The 18,232-nt window shown below is 46.4% G+C and overlaps 5 protein-coding genes across 5 annotated transcripts; 4 read left to right on the forward strand and 1 right to left on the reverse strand.

Annotated features, from left to right (window-relative positions):
* Positions 1–5,397: 5,397 nt before the first annotated feature.
* On the forward strand, positions 5,398–6,666 carry SCP_0505510 (hypothetical protein; the record flags this gene model as incomplete). Its single annotated transcript, XM_027758612.1, has 5 exons — positions 5,398–5,855; positions 5,912–5,990; positions 6,040–6,250; positions 6,298–6,386; positions 6,436–6,666. 5 exons carry the CDS (start codon positions 5,398–5,400, stop codon positions 6,664–6,666), a joined length of 1,068 nt encoding a protein of 355 aa, XP_027614413.1.
* Positions 6,667–10,842: 4,176 nt separating this feature from the next.
* SCP_0505520 (60S ribosomal protein L34-A) lies at positions 10,843–11,311 on the forward strand (the record flags this gene model as incomplete). Its single annotated transcript, XM_027758613.1, has 3 exons — positions 10,843–11,001; positions 11,072–11,175; positions 11,227–11,311. 3 exons carry the CDS (start codon positions 10,843–10,845, stop codon positions 11,309–11,311), a joined length of 348 nt encoding a protein of 115 aa, XP_027614414.1.
* Positions 11,312–11,798: 487 nt separating this feature from the next.
* On the forward strand, positions 11,799–13,019 carry SCP_0505530 (4-nitrophenylphosphatase; the record flags this gene model as incomplete). Its single annotated transcript, XM_027758614.1, has 6 exons — positions 11,799–11,967; positions 12,047–12,138; positions 12,204–12,350; positions 12,398–12,705; positions 12,761–12,864; positions 12,919–13,019. 6 exons carry the CDS (start codon positions 11,799–11,801, stop codon positions 13,017–13,019), a joined length of 921 nt encoding a protein of 306 aa, XP_027614415.1.
* A 120-nt stretch (positions 13,020–13,139) lies between these two features.
* SCP_0505540 (hypothetical protein) lies at positions 13,140–14,304 on the reverse strand (the record flags this gene model as incomplete). The annotated part of the gene is made up of 6 exons (XM_027758615.1): positions 13,140–13,183; positions 13,233–13,257; positions 13,312–13,420; positions 13,497–13,646; positions 13,707–13,792; positions 13,855–14,304. 6 exons carry the CDS (start codon positions 14,302–14,304, stop codon positions 13,140–13,142), a joined length of 864 nt encoding a protein of 287 aa, XP_027614416.1.
* Positions 14,305–14,802: 498 nt separating this feature from the next.
* SCP_0505550 (hypothetical protein) lies at positions 14,803–15,096 on the forward strand (the record flags this gene model as incomplete). The annotated part of the gene is made up of 2 exons (XM_027758616.1): positions 14,803–14,808; positions 14,866–15,096. 2 exons carry the CDS (start codon positions 14,803–14,805, stop codon positions 15,094–15,096), a joined length of 237 nt encoding a protein of 78 aa, XP_027614417.1.
* Between the last annotated feature and the right edge of the window lie 3,136 nt (positions 15,097–18,232).

An 18,232-nucleotide genomic window follows, 5' to 3' on the forward strand; every position in this document is an offset into this window, starting at 1 on the left:
CAGAGTTTGTATTCACATCAAATTGTGATGTTGAATCAGTCATCTTATTGAGTCATATTATAGTGGATGAGTCATCATAATATTGAATGGTGGACTTGACTTATTGACTTGGTGATTTTGAGTAATTGCACAAGAGTAATTATTTACTTCTATTACTCCAGTTCATTGAGGCTTATGGGTGCATTGCACATTTCTCCTTGACAAAACTCTTCTCCTGTTCCTGGAGTCAAGAAAGTGACTACTTTGATCAATTTTGACCTTATAATCTATTCCTTCATCAGAAACATCAGGAAAACCCAACTTTTACTTATGAGACTTATTTCGACTTTTTGTCCTTTTTTACCTTATTTAAGGCCCATAAGTTCCCAAAAGTCGACTTTTAAGGCTCTAAGGAAATATGACTTATGGACTTTTTGTCCTTATTTACCTTATTTAAGGCCTATAAGTGCATTTAAGTCACATAAGGACACCTTTAAGTAAAAGTTGGGTTTTTCTGATGAAAAGCTTCCATGCTGTCAACTTAGGATATACACAGGCCTTGGCTGGAGGAGCTTTCAGCTTTGGGTCAAGTAAGTGGTACTTCACTGTCGTTCACTAAGCATGGCAATATGAAAAATATGCTGGGCTATCACAGTTGTTCGCTGATATCAATGTATATGATAATGGGTTAGGGACACTCAAGCTATATGAGTGATTTGTTGTCTGAAGTCGAATGGCTAGTCTCTGCACAATACAGATGAAGAAGGATAGGAGATAATGCCTAGCAACCATGTGCAAGAGCTTGCATTTTGTTCACCTCCTGTATGAGTGTCTACAACTAGTTGTAAGCATGCTGCTTACATTATATGTTTGTACGTATTGTCATGTGGGCGACTTTACCTCCGTGCATTACCTCGATCCTTTGGTTCCAAACCTACTTTACCTCCACATCATTACATACATATCGCCCCACATCTCATCTGGATGATCTCTCTCTGCTCTCGTCAATATAACCACATCTACAGTCTGGTTCATGGGATCCTGTATTGATGCTCAGTTTTTTCTGTCTGACCAACACCAGACAGGCTTTCACTTTTTTTGACTGTTCAATGTAACTGTATGCACGAGTCAATTAATTACCCCACATGGAGAACCTAACACACCGTAATGACCACCTAGTTGCACACGTCTGCACAGCACACCAAACAACATCACTGTTCTTAATGACCCAATGACCATATCACCATTTCGACTACATTGCCCAAATTGTCACATCATAAAAATTCCATTGCGACTTCACTTCGAACTCGCAGCCAAAGAAAAGCATCCCTTTCGCTGTTATCTGAAATCTCCGAGTCCCCCAGGACTAACGACGCTTGGGATAATTCACGCTCAGCTGCGTGGTCTGAGATTGACAGCGAACGACAGTCCGACTAAGACTGTAAGCTCATCCCTAGTGTTGCTGCAGCTCAGTTCACAGCCATCTCACAAGGGCGAGTTGAGGTGCGGTCCAGCCAGATTGAGATCAACAAATGTGGATCTAAACTGCCTCAATTGTTAAGCAGGATCGGTTCAGTTTGATGTCAGTTCGGACTCACCAGCCAGATTAGCTGAGTTAGCTTTGATATGACTTGCGCCATTGACTTCTCTCCTCGACCCTTACTTCCTTCTCAAGCTATTCATACAGTGCACTTAAGTGTTTCTTAAAGTACACTTATGCACTACTCAGAGTGCATTTAGATTTCATTTGAAGTCTCTCAATATGTATTGTGTATTTAGAGATTCGACATATCATTGAATCTACAAGGAGGATAGCAGCAGAGAAGAGGAAGATGAATGCATGTACCTATTTTTCTTTCAACCACTCATATCCTCTCTGTACTGTATGCTTGCACCATCAGAATGAAGAACAAGTGAAGTGTGAGTCCCCTTGTAGTGAAGATTAAAATGAGTTATACAAGAAGAGCGAAAAACCACCAAATTTCTATCACGAAGAGGAATAATAATTCCAGGCTCTACCAGACACAGCTCACCACCAGTGTAATCTCCAATTGCCAGCACTAAGCAACATTGATATTCAACACAAGCTAGTGAAGGGATGGCACAGTGACATTGCTCCACTAGGAAGAACCTCAGCAAAGAGCTCAAGTTCCTCATAAAGGTCTGGAAGACGGCTGTGTATCTATAAAAAATTATATACAGTCAATGTTTGGTTTCATTTTTCAAAGCAAAAGAAAAGCCTTACTTTTTCCTGTATCCATTCAAAAAGTTCTTCAAATGAATTACATAGATTTTCATATTCTGTTTGATGTTCCATTAGCTCCTTGGACACGTAAGGCATAAATTGTTGGTGATTGGTGTTTCCTGCATCAATACAATGAAGGTACAAAGGGTGAACATCCTGAGGAGCATTATCGCCCTGCAGAAGTATGAATAAATGTTGAAGAGCTTAGAAAACAACTCATGCGTGTGATATTCCTTGCATACCAAGAAAAGTGAAGGCAAGGAAATTCATGCCTGTAAGGAGTGTTAGTGCTATCTATGTCTTTCAATGCATAGTCCGCAAACCCTTCCACAAGAAGAGATGTGCGAATATTGCAAAGAAGACTCTCCTTCATTTTCTCCGGCATATCACCAGCAATAAATGCCAACAAAGAGCCATCCTGACATCGTACTTCAACTTCCTTACTGGAGAAAAGTCAGAATGTGAATATACATTAAGTTGATTTTCTTACTGGTCAAATATGTCGTAATCCATATAGACATAGTTTCCTGCAAATTGTTTTACACAGCCATCCATGTACTGATCCTCCATCTGATACAATGTTGGTAAGAAATATGAAAATTTATGGGAATGTGCATACCGCATCAGCAAACTCCTCCAGTGTATTAGTTATATATGCCTGCTTAGCAGCTTGTCGCTCTTTGTTAGACCAGGCAAGATGTTCTACCTGATCCTTATTGTAAGAAACCTTCCAATTTACAGTGGCTTTAATGTCGAACTGAGTGTTCAGTACATGATAATGAGAAGATGTGAAATCAGGAGTATAGAATTTGCCTGTCAGCTTGAAAGGAGCACTCGCAATTGGCATGACCTTGTTAACATTATCATCGACATCGCATATCTGGCTTTCTTGCTGTTCATCCTCCAAGTCTGATAAAGGACTCATTGCCTGACTTGGAAACATTGATGATGAGCAGCTGGAAGCATTAGATAGGAGCAGGTTCTGATTCATGATTTGAACAGATAATGGGTCTTCATTGATAGTTAAAAAAGTAAGGCAAGAGGCCCAAATGGTCTTGTTTCTTGTCAATGCTTCAAAAGAACTAAGGTTCAAATTAGTGACGAGTGTGTGGGGCATATCTATATGACGTACTTTTGTTCAAAGTTATTGAAAAAGGAATCAGATAGATCAAAGTTACGACAATCAATCTCTATTGGCAATCCACAGTCCCATAAAAGTAAGGTGGAAAAAATGGCAGAAAGGCGGACAGGAAGAATTGAATGCATATGAGCAATCAATGGAATGAGACATGTGATAATATTTTCCCGATATCAGTATCTGAAGTAGAAGGTCAAAAACATAGTACAGCAAGGATGGGAGCACAGACCTGGTTGAGGGTATCACAAGGCATTACACATCGCGCCAATAACCTGAGGAACAATAGTCCTTGAAAGTTGACGTTGAAAATCACTAGCGGAAATGATCATTAGAAAATATATCGAGCCTAATCAATACATAAGTTAAGTTCCAAATATCAAACAATGCCAGGACTCACCAGTGCCATCCAATGATGCATATTTGTAGCAATGATCCACCCAGCTATTGAATGTCATCAGTGCTGGTGGATTGGGTTTGTTGGCAATATGCTCCTTATAAATGTCCTTGATTTGTAACTTGCATCCCCCTCCTTGAAATATAATGCTATGTACATTATTAAGTATACCAGGTCATAGAAAGCAGAAGCATACATAAGCATACATGCATACCTGTGAACCTTCACAATCATCTCAATGTTGTCTACCATTGAAATAAAGCCAACTCCAGTCTTCATCTGCTTTGGTCATCTTACTCTCTTGACCAGTGACCCAGTGATGTCAGTTATTGAGGATAATCTTTAGTGCTAATAAGCACGAAAAAAGGATTAACTTCCCCCTAGCTAAACAGTCCATCTCCAACTGGAGATGATCTTTTTGGATTATCTTTGAAGAATTTTTAAGATAATCTTAAGGATGATTTGAAGGATTATCTGAGTTTAAAAGATATTTTTAAACTTGCCACCAGCCAGGATTAAACCCTTAACCTCAAGAAATGGTCACATGATCATGTAACACTAGACACTTTAGCCATTACACCATCTATCCTTATAAGCTTACACTCATGTGTGATATATATAAGAGATTTTGCTAAAGGTACTTAGGCAAATTCTTTCTATATGAGCATAACTAAGTGGCACACAAGGCAAAGCTTTGTTTACAATAACATCTTTAGTACATACTTTATAATGCAATCACATTGTTATCTCATCTTTAACAAAAAGACTGTGATTATCAATTTCAAGTTCAGAGAATGAATCTTTAACAGTATCCATAAGGTGAACAGTAGTTTAGAACATATGCAAAATTAATATATAGGTATTGTAATATAAACAACAGTATAGACTGTATGAAATGTCACTATAACGTTCTTTGTCTTGAGTTTCACTTAGTTATGCTTATGTAGACAGAATTTGCCTAAATCCCTTTAGCAAAATCTCTTATATATATCACATATGAGTGTAAGCTTATAAGGATATATGGTATAATGGCTAAAGTGTTTAGTGTTACATGATCATGTGACCATTTCTTGAGGTTAAGGGTTTAATCCTGGCTGGTGGCAAGTTTAAAAATATCTTTAAACTCAGATCGTCCTTTGGATAATTCTTAGGATTATCTTTAAAATTCTTCAAAGATAATCCAAAAAGATCATCTTCAGTTTGAGATAGACTGCTTAGTTAGGGGGAAGTTAATCCTTTCTTCGTGCTTATTAGCACTAAAGATTATCCTCAATAAATGACAATGATGTTGCTGATAGCAAGAGGGGGGCTTTTCACTCAATTGGCCATGGCGGAGATTCATCATCAGATGCCTTCTACTCGGTGTTTCTTTGTTTTTATGTTCACAACGTGTTTTCTGACCAGGATGAGCTTCTTGTTGTAGCTCGAACCCTGCAGGGTGTTTAAGTCTCAAGCTGCTGCTAGGTCACTTCAGTTCCTTTTCCCTTCAACTTTGTTCATCATCCAGCATTTGCTTTTTGATTATGGCACGTGAAAAAGGTCGTGGCTGTGGCCATACAGTATCGGGGCACAGTGATGGCCCTAAAGTGTTCAAGATGCCTCCCTCAGATAGCACGCGACAATGCTAGCAACAATGACATCATGATGGTTGAACTCGCCAGGCTTCTGACCACTCGTGGTGTCAACTTTGATGCAAAAGACAATCAGGTACGCTGTTTTGCACATGTGATCAATCTTTGTGCCCAGGCCATCCTGTCATCTCTTTCGGACACCCTGATTGATGAAGAAATCGTGATTGATCCCCTGACTAAGGGAGAAGTCCAAAGCTTTGAGCAGGCAGCTGCACGTGATCTCATCGCTTTAGAGTGTGGCATCATCCATAGTGTCTGTTCCTCTGGCCAAAGAAAGGAGCACTTTGAAGATATAGTCAAGGAGGGCAATGCAAAGAATTACTTCTTTGCAGGGGAGCCGCCTGTTGTCATTAAGGTGACCCCTAAGCAGCTCATTGCTGATGTTCAGACACAGTGGGACTCCACATGGCACATGCTGCATCGACTCCGCGAACTGCACCCAGTGCTTAATGCCTCTGATAATCATCTGTGGGCTAGGCTGACCTCTGTTTATCTCAGGCAATAGATAGCTTCATATTTCACAGCATGAATCGCCAGTTAGCATGTTTCAGGCTATCCCTCATAGAGTGGGAAGTCTTGAAAGAGTTTGAAGTCATGCTGAAGGTACATTTCTCACTCATCTGCCATAATCAGTACTTACGTAGCATGCTAGATCCCTCGCCTCACGACCAACAAGTTGTCTATTGGGGCTAGTCCAATGCTTTCTGCAGCTGTTCTGGCCATCGAACTCCTGCAGACATCTTGGGAGAAACTGCATGACCGTAACAGATTGCAAGTGCAGCCATATGTGAGTGTTGGTATCAAGAAGGTGAGTGAGTACTACAAGTGGATGGACGACACCAGGGCTTATGTGATCACCCTCTGTAAGTATTTGTCTAACATGCGGCCTTCTAAACTAAGCATATTTTAGTTCTAAACTCAGCAATCAAGATGACCTGGGTCCAGAAATACTGGGGCAAAGACTACATCTGTCGAAGCAAGGAAACTGTCCTCGCTCTTGTAAGTTACAACATCCGTCTCTGTCTTATTGACATTAACATTTTGATAGATGAGAGAGTATGCTGCTCACCTTGGCAACCAAAATGCTGGTGCCAGCGCTGTCGAGGTGTCTGCGGCCCAGCCCACGTATGCTGCAGTAGAGAGCCTGACAGCTCAATACAACCTGGTTGACAACTTCATGCTCGCTCATCCTGAAGGCAACATCAAGCCTGTCGAGCAGGAGTATAATGTGTACGAGATGCAAGGCCTCAATTTTGATTATGGCATCTTGGAATTTTGAAATGTGAGTTTCTTCTTAGTTCTCTTTGACTCAGGCTATACTAACAGCTGCTATCTACCACACATTCAGCTGTATTACAAGGACTTCCCAATGCTGCATGCAATTGCTCTTGACTACCTTCCTGTGCAGCCCACCTCCATGCCATCCGAGCGAGTATTCTCATCTAGCTCTGACACGGACACCAAGAAGAGAAGTCGCATTACGGCTCCTCTGATGGAGGCACTTCAAATGTTGAAGTTTAGCCTAAAGCACGAACGCACCATGTGGCACTCACTATACCTGACTGATGAGAAGATGTTGCTGCCACCGATTGAGAGTGATGATGATCTTCTCAACAGGCTGTTCATGAGTGGAGGAGATAATGCTCTGGATAGTATTATAGTCAACGATGATTGTGCTTATGACTACTAGGGGTCTGTCATATTTTCTACTCCCTTGTATGTCACTGTGCTGCCATCTTTGTCTGATATTGTATTGCTCGCATTGTCTGTCATTGAGTCGCCGTCATTGTGCTCTGTCATTTGCCTTCTCATGTTATATCTTTTTGTACAATTATGAAGTTTTAACAATTACAATGTACATTAGCCAAAGTCCATCCATGTCTTCATGCGAGAAATCTATTTATTCAAGATGAGAACAAATTGAGTCGACCCTTTTGGAAGAATGTCGCAGTGTGGGAAATATATTCTCATCTTGCTCACACTGCTTTCATGTTGGACCTTGTGATGCAGTATACCTTAACCCCTCATGCTATCCTGTGATCATTCAATCATTCCCCCCTCCACCCCTTCCCCCCCCCCTCCACCTTCCCTTCCCCACATTCTTTCCTTCATTCAATCTCAGCCATATCCACTCACTCTCTTCCTTGTCATGACAGATCTTGCTAGAGTCAACGGCCAGTTTCAGATGAGGAAGTTACTGGCATCAGGCTCTTACGATAAGTAGTAATGTCGAAAATGCAAATGTCGGATGATCTGTGACAATGCTGTTTGTTAGGACAAGTCTTCCTCTCCACAGACATCATATCTCGGACAGAGGTAGTGATCAAGGTAGAATCTCCGGACTCTGACGCTATTTTGGAGTGCGAGATTATCATACATGCCATGCTTGATGGTGGTGTTGGTATACCACATGTCCTGTGGTTCGGGGAGGAGGACAACTACAATGTGATGGTCATGGATCTCCTTGGCCCTAGTTTGAAAGACCTCTTCAACCAGTGTGGTCAGAAATTCAGCCTGAAAACTGTCCTCCTTCTCGGTATTCAGTTAGTAAGTCCCCTACAATAGTTGTGTTTTTGATACTCAAAATAACAGTGGTTAGATTGATCGGTTAGAATTCATTCATTCGCAATACCTTGTTCATCACGATGTCAAGCAGGACAATTTCCTCGTTGGCATGGGCAAGCATGCCCATGTGCTCTATGCCATCGATTTTGGCCTCTCCTCTGTTTATTGGAATTCACAGACCTACAAACATAAAGTGTACAGTGTAGAGAAGCAGCTTCTGGGGACAGTACACTATGCATCAATTAATGCCCACCAAAGCATCACGCAGTCCTGTCGTGATGACATTGAATCACTTGAGTATACTCTAGTTTACTTCCTTTGTGGTTCTCTTCCATGGCAAGGACTCCAGGATGATAGCACTCAAATTCTGCAGTGTAAGATGGACACATTCATTGATGACTTATGCGACATGCTTCCAGTCGAATTGTCTCTCCTGTTGAGCCACGCATGCACTTTGGGTTTCAAGGAGGAGCCCGACTACTCTTACCTCCACGACCTGTTCTATTCACTCTTCAATCGTGAGAGATTTCGAGATGATGAAGTGTTCGACTGGAGTGTCAAAGGTGGCCATGATGAAATGTCTGTCCTCCAAGTGAGGATTGCAAGGTGGAGTGGTTTGAGTGGAACACAATCAGCAAGCAGCATGGTGTAAGTCCTTTCTTTAGGTTCCTTCACAACATGTCACTTACTTACTGCCATCAGGCTGCGATCATAGTATTATTGTACAAGCCTGATCCAGTATGATTGATCATGGGCTGTGCATGGAGGCTTCAGCATTGTTGCATATCAGATCAGTTCATGTGCCTTATCACCCACTTTCCTTTCCTTTCCTTTCAGTTTCATCCACATCATCGATCCTAGCATTGAATTCTACCCTGTTCTCTCAGAGTAGTCATGTTGTTGCCCATATACCTGTCCTGCCATGTTGTCAGATAATATGATGTGTATTTACTTATGTTTGAAACGAATTAGGCAAGCAGCGAGCTGTTGTATGCATAAATAAATATGACATTGCATGTGCTGTTTCGCTGTCACAATACCTTTCTTTTCTCTCCATTCTTTCTCTGTTTCTGCTCGCATATTTTCCTTCTGCATTTCCACACTCCAGGAAGTGTGAATGGATGGTCTCGTGTGCTTTACTCATGTTGACTTGTGTATAGGATCTCATGAATGGTAGTGTCACATTCTCCAGTCTATGGGAGGAGCAGGAGAAGGATGACAGGAAGAGCAATAAGGGTGTCACGATGAAACACAAGAATGTGGACAGCGAGAACCTACACCAAAACACAAGGGAGTTTGGGGGAATGAGATACTCACAAAGGCCCCAATGTGAAGAGAGCAACGAGAAGACGAGGATCCTAGACCAAGGGTGCAGTTGTTGTGGACCAGAGCATCAAGGCACTCTAGAACATATGATATAGGATGAAAATATATTGCTTTACAGTCTGACTCATACAGTGAGAGTCGACTCAGTCGACTCAGCCACATATTGCCTTGAACTGACTTAGGTATACAAAATTACATCGGATCGAGCGATTATGATAACAAGTGCGGAATTAGCTGAGCATCTAGTGTAAGAAGCCACGGCTTATTGAGCCAGGTCACAGTTCATCGAGCCGCAGCAACACTATGTGCACCTCACCTGGAACTTTACATAGGCAGCCTTTTTGTTGTGTTTAGACAGCATATAGAGCACTCAGTTATGGACACTAATTTTTATTAAAACTTGCCACAGAGTGGGTAGTTTGAGTAACCATGGTGCAGTGCCCAACCTTAGGTATGTGCTTACATCATAAATACCATTTGGGGCAGGTTGCCTGCCGCATTGAGTAGGCACGTGATGTGCGGCCGCCCGCGCCGGTAGGTTAGGTTTTTCAAACTCTGCTAGGACCTAACCACCCTACCACTACTATGCCAGACTGCTCAGTCGGCACACCCCCCTAATCGGCACTTTCAGGGTTTCCACCAATCAGAGAGCACTGTTGGGCTTGGCTGTGGGCACCTGGTCTCGCATAATGCATATTTTTTGCCTAGATATGGTGCGCCAAGTAGGGAGGTGTGCCGACTGAATGGTCTGGCATAGTATAAGGAGACTCCCCCGTGAAAGGACCACTGATAATCCTCCCAGAGCTTTGATCCCAAGATCACTGAAAAATGGGCCGCCAGAGGCAAAATGTTCAATCTCAAACCCCAGAAAAGGGCCAAAATGTGTCCAAAAGTTAGGTGCAAAACAGCCTTGAAAAGGGCCAATTTGACCTTAGGTCCGATGTTGCAATCCCCGAATTTGCTCAGCCGGGGCAGTGTCGGCATCTGTCGGCCCGCTGCTGAGTTCCTGACCACGCCTTGACACGATTTTTGGGCGATTTTTGTGGCAGAGGTCCGATCCCATTTTGGCCCGAAAATGGCCAATTTTCCGGGAGGTTAGGTGAAAAATCCCCGAAAATGGCTATTGCTGACCCCCGAAAAAGTTGGCCGTAGGGATCAAAGCTCTAAGGGGATTATCAGGTGAACCGCTGAATCCGCGTGAGAATCCGGCAATTGCCGGGTACTGTACAGTTTCCAAGCCACGCGCTGTTTAGCGCATCGGATATATCGTCGGCGCCGGCTCAGCAACTTCAAGAATCAAGATCAAGGTGTGTCGAATCGCTGCAACCGTAGCTCTCGAAGGTGTACTAACTGACATTCATAGACATTTCCGGCGTCTCTCGGCCGTTAAGGTGAGTCCAGTTTGTGCTGCATTTGTTGGAGTCGATTTTGCTGCGGTATGAGCGGTCGCGTCGATGTTGGAAGACGGCTTAGAAGTCGCTGGTGTTGTCTGAGGGGCAGATGTTACTTGGGGTGAAAGAATGGGCGAAAATCTATACTGATAGCATGATTTTCAGATCCAGCAATGGCCCAACGCGTCACTCTCCGCAAGCGCAATCCCTACAACACCACCTCCAACCGCCGACGAGTAGTCAAGACGCCAGGTGGCAGGCTCGTCTACCACCACCTGAAAAAACCTGCCACTGCGCCCAAGTGCGGAGACTGTGGAATTGCACTCCCCGGTGTACGTTCTACCTTAGTCCACTCAAGTTAGGCCTCAGTTTACACCGGTCATCTGCTATCTTTGTGTACAGATTATTGCACTGCGCCCACGCCAATATGCGACTGTCTCCAAAACAAAGAAGACCGTCCGCAGGGCGTACGGCGGCTCAAGATGCGGTGACTGCGTTAAGCAGCGGTATGTTCCCTTCCACCCTTTTCCCTGCTTTCCCTGCTCACTCATCCACAGCATCCTCCGAGCATTCTTGCTCGAGGAAGCAAAGATCGTCAAGAAGGTGATCAAGTCTCAGCAGAAGGCTGGCGGCAGGCAGTAGAGTGGCTACCTGCGCGAACTCCTGCGCGAACTCCTGCGCGAACTGTTGGGCGAGTCCCCGCGTAGTGTGAGGAGCGGCGACGAGGTGGGGCGAGTGTTGGGGCTCCTGGCGGAGGTGTTCTATTCGATTTGCGATGTACCGTTCTCTGCCATGCATACATGTATACTGCTTACTTATGACCACCAAAACTACGACCGATGAGGTTGTTATGCGGTATCCCTTCGTCGACGGTAGTGCATTCCTGCACAGTTTCCCTCGCTGCACGCCGTCCATGCGCACTAGGGGACAGTCGGCCAGAAATTTGCGTCAGTGTACATACACCCACATCTAGGCGCTCATGGTAGTAATCCGATTATCTTTGACTTGGAATGCTGAGCAATCTCTTTCAGCACCGTCACTGACCTTTCACGTCTGGCGCGTATATCATCCTCGCGGGGTCGACAATCGAAACTTGACCTTGCTACATACCCGCTTGTATTATCCGCGCATGACTGTTGGATTTCCTCCGACCGCCACGCGCCTCACCACCCGAGAAGACTATGAAAACCTGGTAGACAGATACGATACCTGGCTCTTCGACTGCGACGGCGTGCTGTGGCAGGGCGATACCCTGATCGAGGGTATTACGGAGGTTCTGCATTTCTTGCGGACGCACAGTACGCACATTGTTCTCGGCTTTCGTCCCCCACATGCTGGGCTGATCGGAGTTGTGGTGTGCCTGCGCGCGCGGACAAGAGAAGTCCGTGATGTTCGTGACGAACAACGCGACGAAGTCGCGGAAGAACTACATGAAGAAGTTTGACGGGCTCGGTGTTGAGGCGCACGTTGTGAGCACCTCGAATTCGTAGCCGTTCATTTTGGATCTCATGAAACGACGTCGACCTACGCACAGGACGAAATCTTCGGGTCCGCGTTCGCCTCAGCGGTGTACATCTCGTCGGTGCTTAAGCTCCCAAAGGACAAGAAGGTATACGTGGTCGGTATGTCTGGGCTGGAAGAGGAGCTACGCGAGGAGGGCATCTCCTTCATAGGCGGTACTGTGAGTTGCCATCGCCTTATTCCTGGTTCCCGCTCACGCATTTACAGGACCCCGACGACAACGTACTCGGTGGATACTCGCTCGCAGACTTTACGACGGATCCGAGCGTCGGCGCGGTGCTGTGCGGGCTGGACACGCACGTGAACTATAAGAAGCTCTCAAAAGCATTCAACCACCTCCTGCGCAACAAAGACTGCGTGTTCCTCGCGACCAACACCGACAGCACGTTCCCGACTGCGGAGGGCCTCCTACCCGGTGCGGGCTCAATCAGCGCTCCGCTCCGCTACTCGCTCGGCCGTGACCCCATCAGCATCGGCAAGCCCGCGGGGACGATGCTCGATTGCATCAGGGCGAAGTGAGCAGTTTGTTTGCCTTGTGGAGGACAACGACGCTGACGCTGAATTGGTGAGACATGATTATGACCCGAAGCGGACGATTATGGTCGGCGACCGGCTGAATACTGACATCGAGTTCGGCAAGAACGGTGGACTCGCAACGCTGCTGGTCCTGACGGGTGAGGAAATTCCCCGTGTTGCCCCTTACCTAGCTCTGAATCTTGTAACCTCAGGTATCGCGAAAGAAGCGGAGGTCTTTGGTCCGAATCCCTCATCCACTGTCCCCGACTACGTGACAGAATCTCTTGGCGATTTCCGTGTGCTTATCTCATAACCAAGCCCGATGTTCCATGCGCGGATGCAGCAGACTCGTATAGATGTTGTTTTAGATAGACGAATTAGAAATGTTTTCGACGTCTTTGCCTGCGGTTCTTGTTTGGCTCCGATGCAGGGGTCACGTTGGATACCAAGTATGCATCGGCGAGCTGTGTGATGGCGCTGACAACCAGGGCACTGAGAGAGCCAACGATGTAGCCGCCAATGGCACCGTATGCGGGAGGCAGAGGCCATGCCTAAATGCGATCGTCAACAACGTCCCACGGGAACTATTCAGCCAGCAGGCATACCTGCCATGGCCGCTCCCAGTCGAGACCAAGCGGGATAGCGCCCGACCAACATCCAATCAGCGTACCTGCGGCAGGATACACGATAGCCCTTTCAATGGGAGTTCTAGGGCTGGTTGCGAGTCAGATGCGCAATGAATAGCGGTTGAAATTTCGAGAAGGTTGAACGAAGGGGGTTGGTAACTCACGAGAGCTCTGCGAAAAGGCGGATCCAGGTCAGTCGGCTTACAAGCGCTTCCGAGTCTGCTCTGAGAGAGGGAGGGCTGAGAACATATGCAGATGTGAACGAAGTCAGGAGGGAGAGAAGGAGTGCAAGGGCGGAAGTCTCTAGTGGATGGCTGAGATACATATGAAGCGTTAGGAACAGCAAGAAAGCCGAAGTTCGAAGAGACACTCACCTCGCTATCGGCGCTCCAAAGAGGACCAGCAAGATGTAGTATATGGTGGAAACAACGAGAGTGGTCAAAATTGCGTTTCCAAAAGCCTATACACCGAAGGGTCAAAGCTAATTAACAGCAAGGACAACGTCCGAAGCCAGACACACACCGCCAGTCGGAGGTCGTCCCAGTGCTTCCTCTGGAGCTTCTGCTTCGTCTGCTCCGCCGCATTCCCCTCAGCCATGCCGCGCGTTCTCTCCTCAATCATCCACCCACGCAGCCAACTCGCCCACCACGTCTGCACCACAATTGCACCGACGCACATCCACGCGACGGTCCGCGTGGGATTCTCCGTAAGCAGACGGAGTGCACGGTGAGGTTCATCGCTGGCAATGGGTGTATGTTTGCTTTGCCAGGGGTAGAGGTCTGTGAGGAAGGACACAGAGGTCCTGGGCAGAAAGAGGGCTGTGAAGGCGAGGAGACTGGTGTGCACGCCTGTCACTGAGGTGTAGCTGGCGAAGGGTAGAAAGTTAGCGGGTGAAGACGCCGTCCTTACGTCTGTTGGTCGGTCTGGGGCTGTGCTTTCTGGCTGCGGTACCCTGACTCGACGGATGGCCATGGGAAGAGACGGTTATCCTGTAATGTTCAGTGTTCCATAAAGACACACTCTTCCTCGAGAGATTTGCCTGTCCTTGATTAACATCGGCCAAATCCCCCATAATTAGTGGGCGTACGACTGATGAGGAATGGAGGTAACTCACTGCACGCGGTTGGAGGTTGGGCGAAGTTCTGTCGGCAGCGTAGAAGTGATCGGCTTCCCTGTACGTAAATGGAAGTCGTCGGGCAACGGCGCCCACAACTGCCACAACTAATTCTTGGCTTGCCACTACCACGTCTCAAAGTCCTGAATTCAGACCGTCTGCGCTTGCAGGTCGCAAATACTTTCCGGCTGACTATGCTCTTGGGTCGTCTGTACTTCCAGGCTGTGGAACGCTTGTATAAAAGCGAATGCAAGTTGATCGCGACGCCTGTTGACGAAATCCGTCAGGCCGCTGTCCAGGATTCTCATACGTTTCTTTACCACCCGATGGTCCCGCTCGCCCACTAGTAGGTTAACATGTCGGTGAGTCCTGCTTGATAATGATTGTTCCTATTTACTCAGATCTATATCAATCACAAGCAACACGTCCCGGGCAGCCTGCCAGTGCGCGCATGTCTCTGTATATTGTTCCATCCGATATCGGGTAGAACCGTGTGCCACCAGAAGAATATGCTACTGCAATGCACTGCGCTCTTTCTGTATCCTCATATTGCGCTACTTGCCGCTGCAAAGATATTCTATCTGGGACTAATCATGGAGCGCTCCGATGTCTCAACCGAACTCTCTTCGCTTCTCTCCCCCCACTCATGACCACGCTACATGAGGTCTGATGCAGCACCACGATAATCGGAACCTGTTTGCCTAATTTTACTTGGGCCCTGCTCGCCCTGCGGCGCCCACTAGAGCAGTCGTCTTATCTGATGAGCCGGGTTGGCGCCTGGATGTGCATTGTTGTTGGGCCAGAATTTCTGCTTTGTAAACTACGCCGTTGTATGCGATTTTCCTCCGCAATTGCAGTGTGAGCACCCTTTGCCCTGTCAATGTCAACAGGCGTGATACATTACTTGCAGCTTATTAGGACATATTTCCATCAAGACATGGAACTTATGCTGTCACCGAATGTGGTCCTTCAAATCACTTGCTATGAAATTTACTGAAGGCCGGACGGCATCCGACCGGTGATCACCTCCCTGGCTCGCACCGTATGTTAGTTTTTCGGCTAATCCGTCTTCTCCCCGACGTTAACACACATAACCTCCAGTCACTTGGAAATTTCTGATGAACAGATTATGCGTGAGCTTTGTGCACACACATTAGGTCAATATCTCCATGTGAATTATCTACCAATCTCGGGCCGATGAACATGGCGAAAATCTTCGTCTGTCTGGACATCGAATGTCGAAGCCTCTCCGTGGTGACGGGTAGAATATGGGTTATCTGATCCATCCTATTATGTGTATACGTGGTTGGTGGTCTCGCCACGGTAGCTCTGACTCGCCCAATTTGGAATGATATCCTTAATTCCGCTTTGGAATCCCGCCGTGGAAGGATCCTCACCCAGGACGCAACCAAGTTATGCGCTGTCATGCAGCCTGAAGGTCGTGATTAGCAATCATAGGGAGCTTTCGTTCGCATTCGCGTTCGCGCAGAGGGCTTGGAATGTGGGTATTAGATTCTGTGCTGTAACTTTACGTCTGTGTAAGCTGACGCTCTGTCGTTTGTGTTTTGTTTGTCATGAACCACTGGTCTGCGAAGTCTGAACCCAACGTTTGCAGGTTCTCATATTCGCGTTTACGCTTTCCGGCGTACTGCTTAATGACGGCATACGATAAATCAGCGTTCCGCCGTTTACGTTGCGTTGCATTATTCGTACTATGGACCACTTCAGTCGAACCCCCCCCCCCCTTTTTGACCGTATTTCCTCTTCCAAAATTTCACGTCGCGGCCGTGTAATGGAGAACGAGATATAGTACTGCATTGAATACTGATACGGCGCTCCAAGAAACCTAACTCTCTTGGTCACCAAGCGGGATATCCTGCTGTGAATTTGAGCGCCGGAATATTCACAGTTATGGCCTCTCGTACTGTCGGCTAAGCGTCCGTGTTTGGCCACTCCTCCAGGTCCTTAGTCCTCATCACTTCGCGCTCTGGGTCCGGGTGACCCCGTGTTTTCGGCTGTTGATTTTCTCGTACCTCTTTCTGAGTTCTTTAACGACTAAGGTCTTGCTGCCCAAGCTCGTGCTTCACGTCCGCACTCACACAGGCTGCTATGTCGCTCATCATATTCATCATCATCGTGTCTAATTCAAATTCCAAGGTCTTCTCGGAGTGCCTACGCATCTCGGACGACATTTCCTGTAAACCGTTTGGTGTCTATCTAAGCCAAGACGTGATGTATACCTTCTCCCCTACTTGCAGTCCCTATCAAGAATGCAGCTCAGTCGGAAGTGGTGAAGACGTGGTGGTATCATCTGCAAAAACATCCAGGGCACGGAGGAAGCATCTTGGGTAGTTTGTCTCTTATCAAGCTACCTCTGGTCAAAGCGGAGGACGTACTTTGCGCGATTCGGTCATGATGAGTGGCATCATCGATTCATTTTGTTTGGCCAAAGTGTTGATGACTTGTATCCTTCGCTCCTTTCGTTCCGAGTCGCGTTCCGCGCTTGTCCCTCATAAAACTTTTGTGAACGTTGGTTCAGAATTCGTGGCGAAGGCTATTTGCTTATGGCGTTAGATACCATGATCATATTAGTGCGTATGTCATACTTCCTCTCGAGCGTTGCTGCATTAAGACTTTTCTCAATCATGGGTATATGCAGGCCTATTATAACCTCACACTATAGCTGTGTGCAAAACTATAGGCCCCAGCAATAAATTAGGCCATAAGTCGGACATCAAACAAGCAGGTTTCGAAAACCCATGCCAGCCTCGCCGCTAACTGCACCTCTCCAAACACTTGGAGAGTGAGAGCTCGCTAATCAGTGGTCGTTAATTTATTTCCCATCCAACGCGGTTTTTCATCAGGGGCCTATAGGTTTTCAAGCGGCTGTTTGTAACAAGAGAAAGAACAGACACGGAGATGATGAAACCGGAGATATCAGTGTTCCTTGATTTGAACATCATGATCCAGGTTCTTGCCCCATCCACCCCCGCACCATGTTCTGAATCCTGTGGCGTCAGCGCGGGTCAATGGACATATATTGCCGGCGACATGACGAATCCTGCATCATCTCCACACCCAGCCGGACGACCTATGCGCAGTTAGTGATTGATCGACAAGCGGTCGTGGTACGCCCATATAGCTGCATCATTAAGAGTCTCGAGATCATCAATACTGCCATACGTTTCCAGTGAGTACTGTGTTCTCGCCGTGGCGGATAGCGTTTTCATCCGACATTACTATGCAGACATTGGCATGATGACCTGAATTCATGAAAACCCGATACGGTCTCAGGTTGAGTGGCGAGTTCCGCGAATCTGCGGCTCTGTGTGCATCAGCGTAGGGTGGATAGGTCTCCAGGGCGGAATCGTACCCAGAAGCACCTTGTCTGCACCAAGGTATCCATCGTTGATTCCCTAAGCGTGTCTCTTAAGTTAACATTTTTTGTTGTTTGATCAAGCCTTGATGGCGATGAGCCTCTAGCGCACCGCGATACGTGGGCCGAAAGTATAGCTTCGGCAAGCAACTCAAACCAGGTATGTGCGAATTCAAGTGGCGAAGTTGACTGTGGGTTGATTCTGATTGAGTCGACTTTGATATCAGTGCAAATGACAGTTCTTCCTTTCAGATACGAGGAAAGCAAGACTGATGCTTCTTAGGTGCATTGGGCTTGGGTAGTTGTCTCTTTAACTTTCATGCTATCATAACGCGTTGAAGCTTTTGTGTTCGCATGGCAAAGACTGCCAATAATGGACTCATCGTACAAGGAAGAACAAGGCGGCGGTT

This window comes from Sparassis crispa, assembly GCF_003851025.1.
Source record: "Sparassis crispa DNA, contig_000004F, whole genome shotgun sequence".
NCBI classification, from domain to species: domain Eukaryota; kingdom Fungi; phylum Basidiomycota; class Agaricomycetes; order Polyporales; family Sparassidaceae; genus Sparassis; species Sparassis crispa.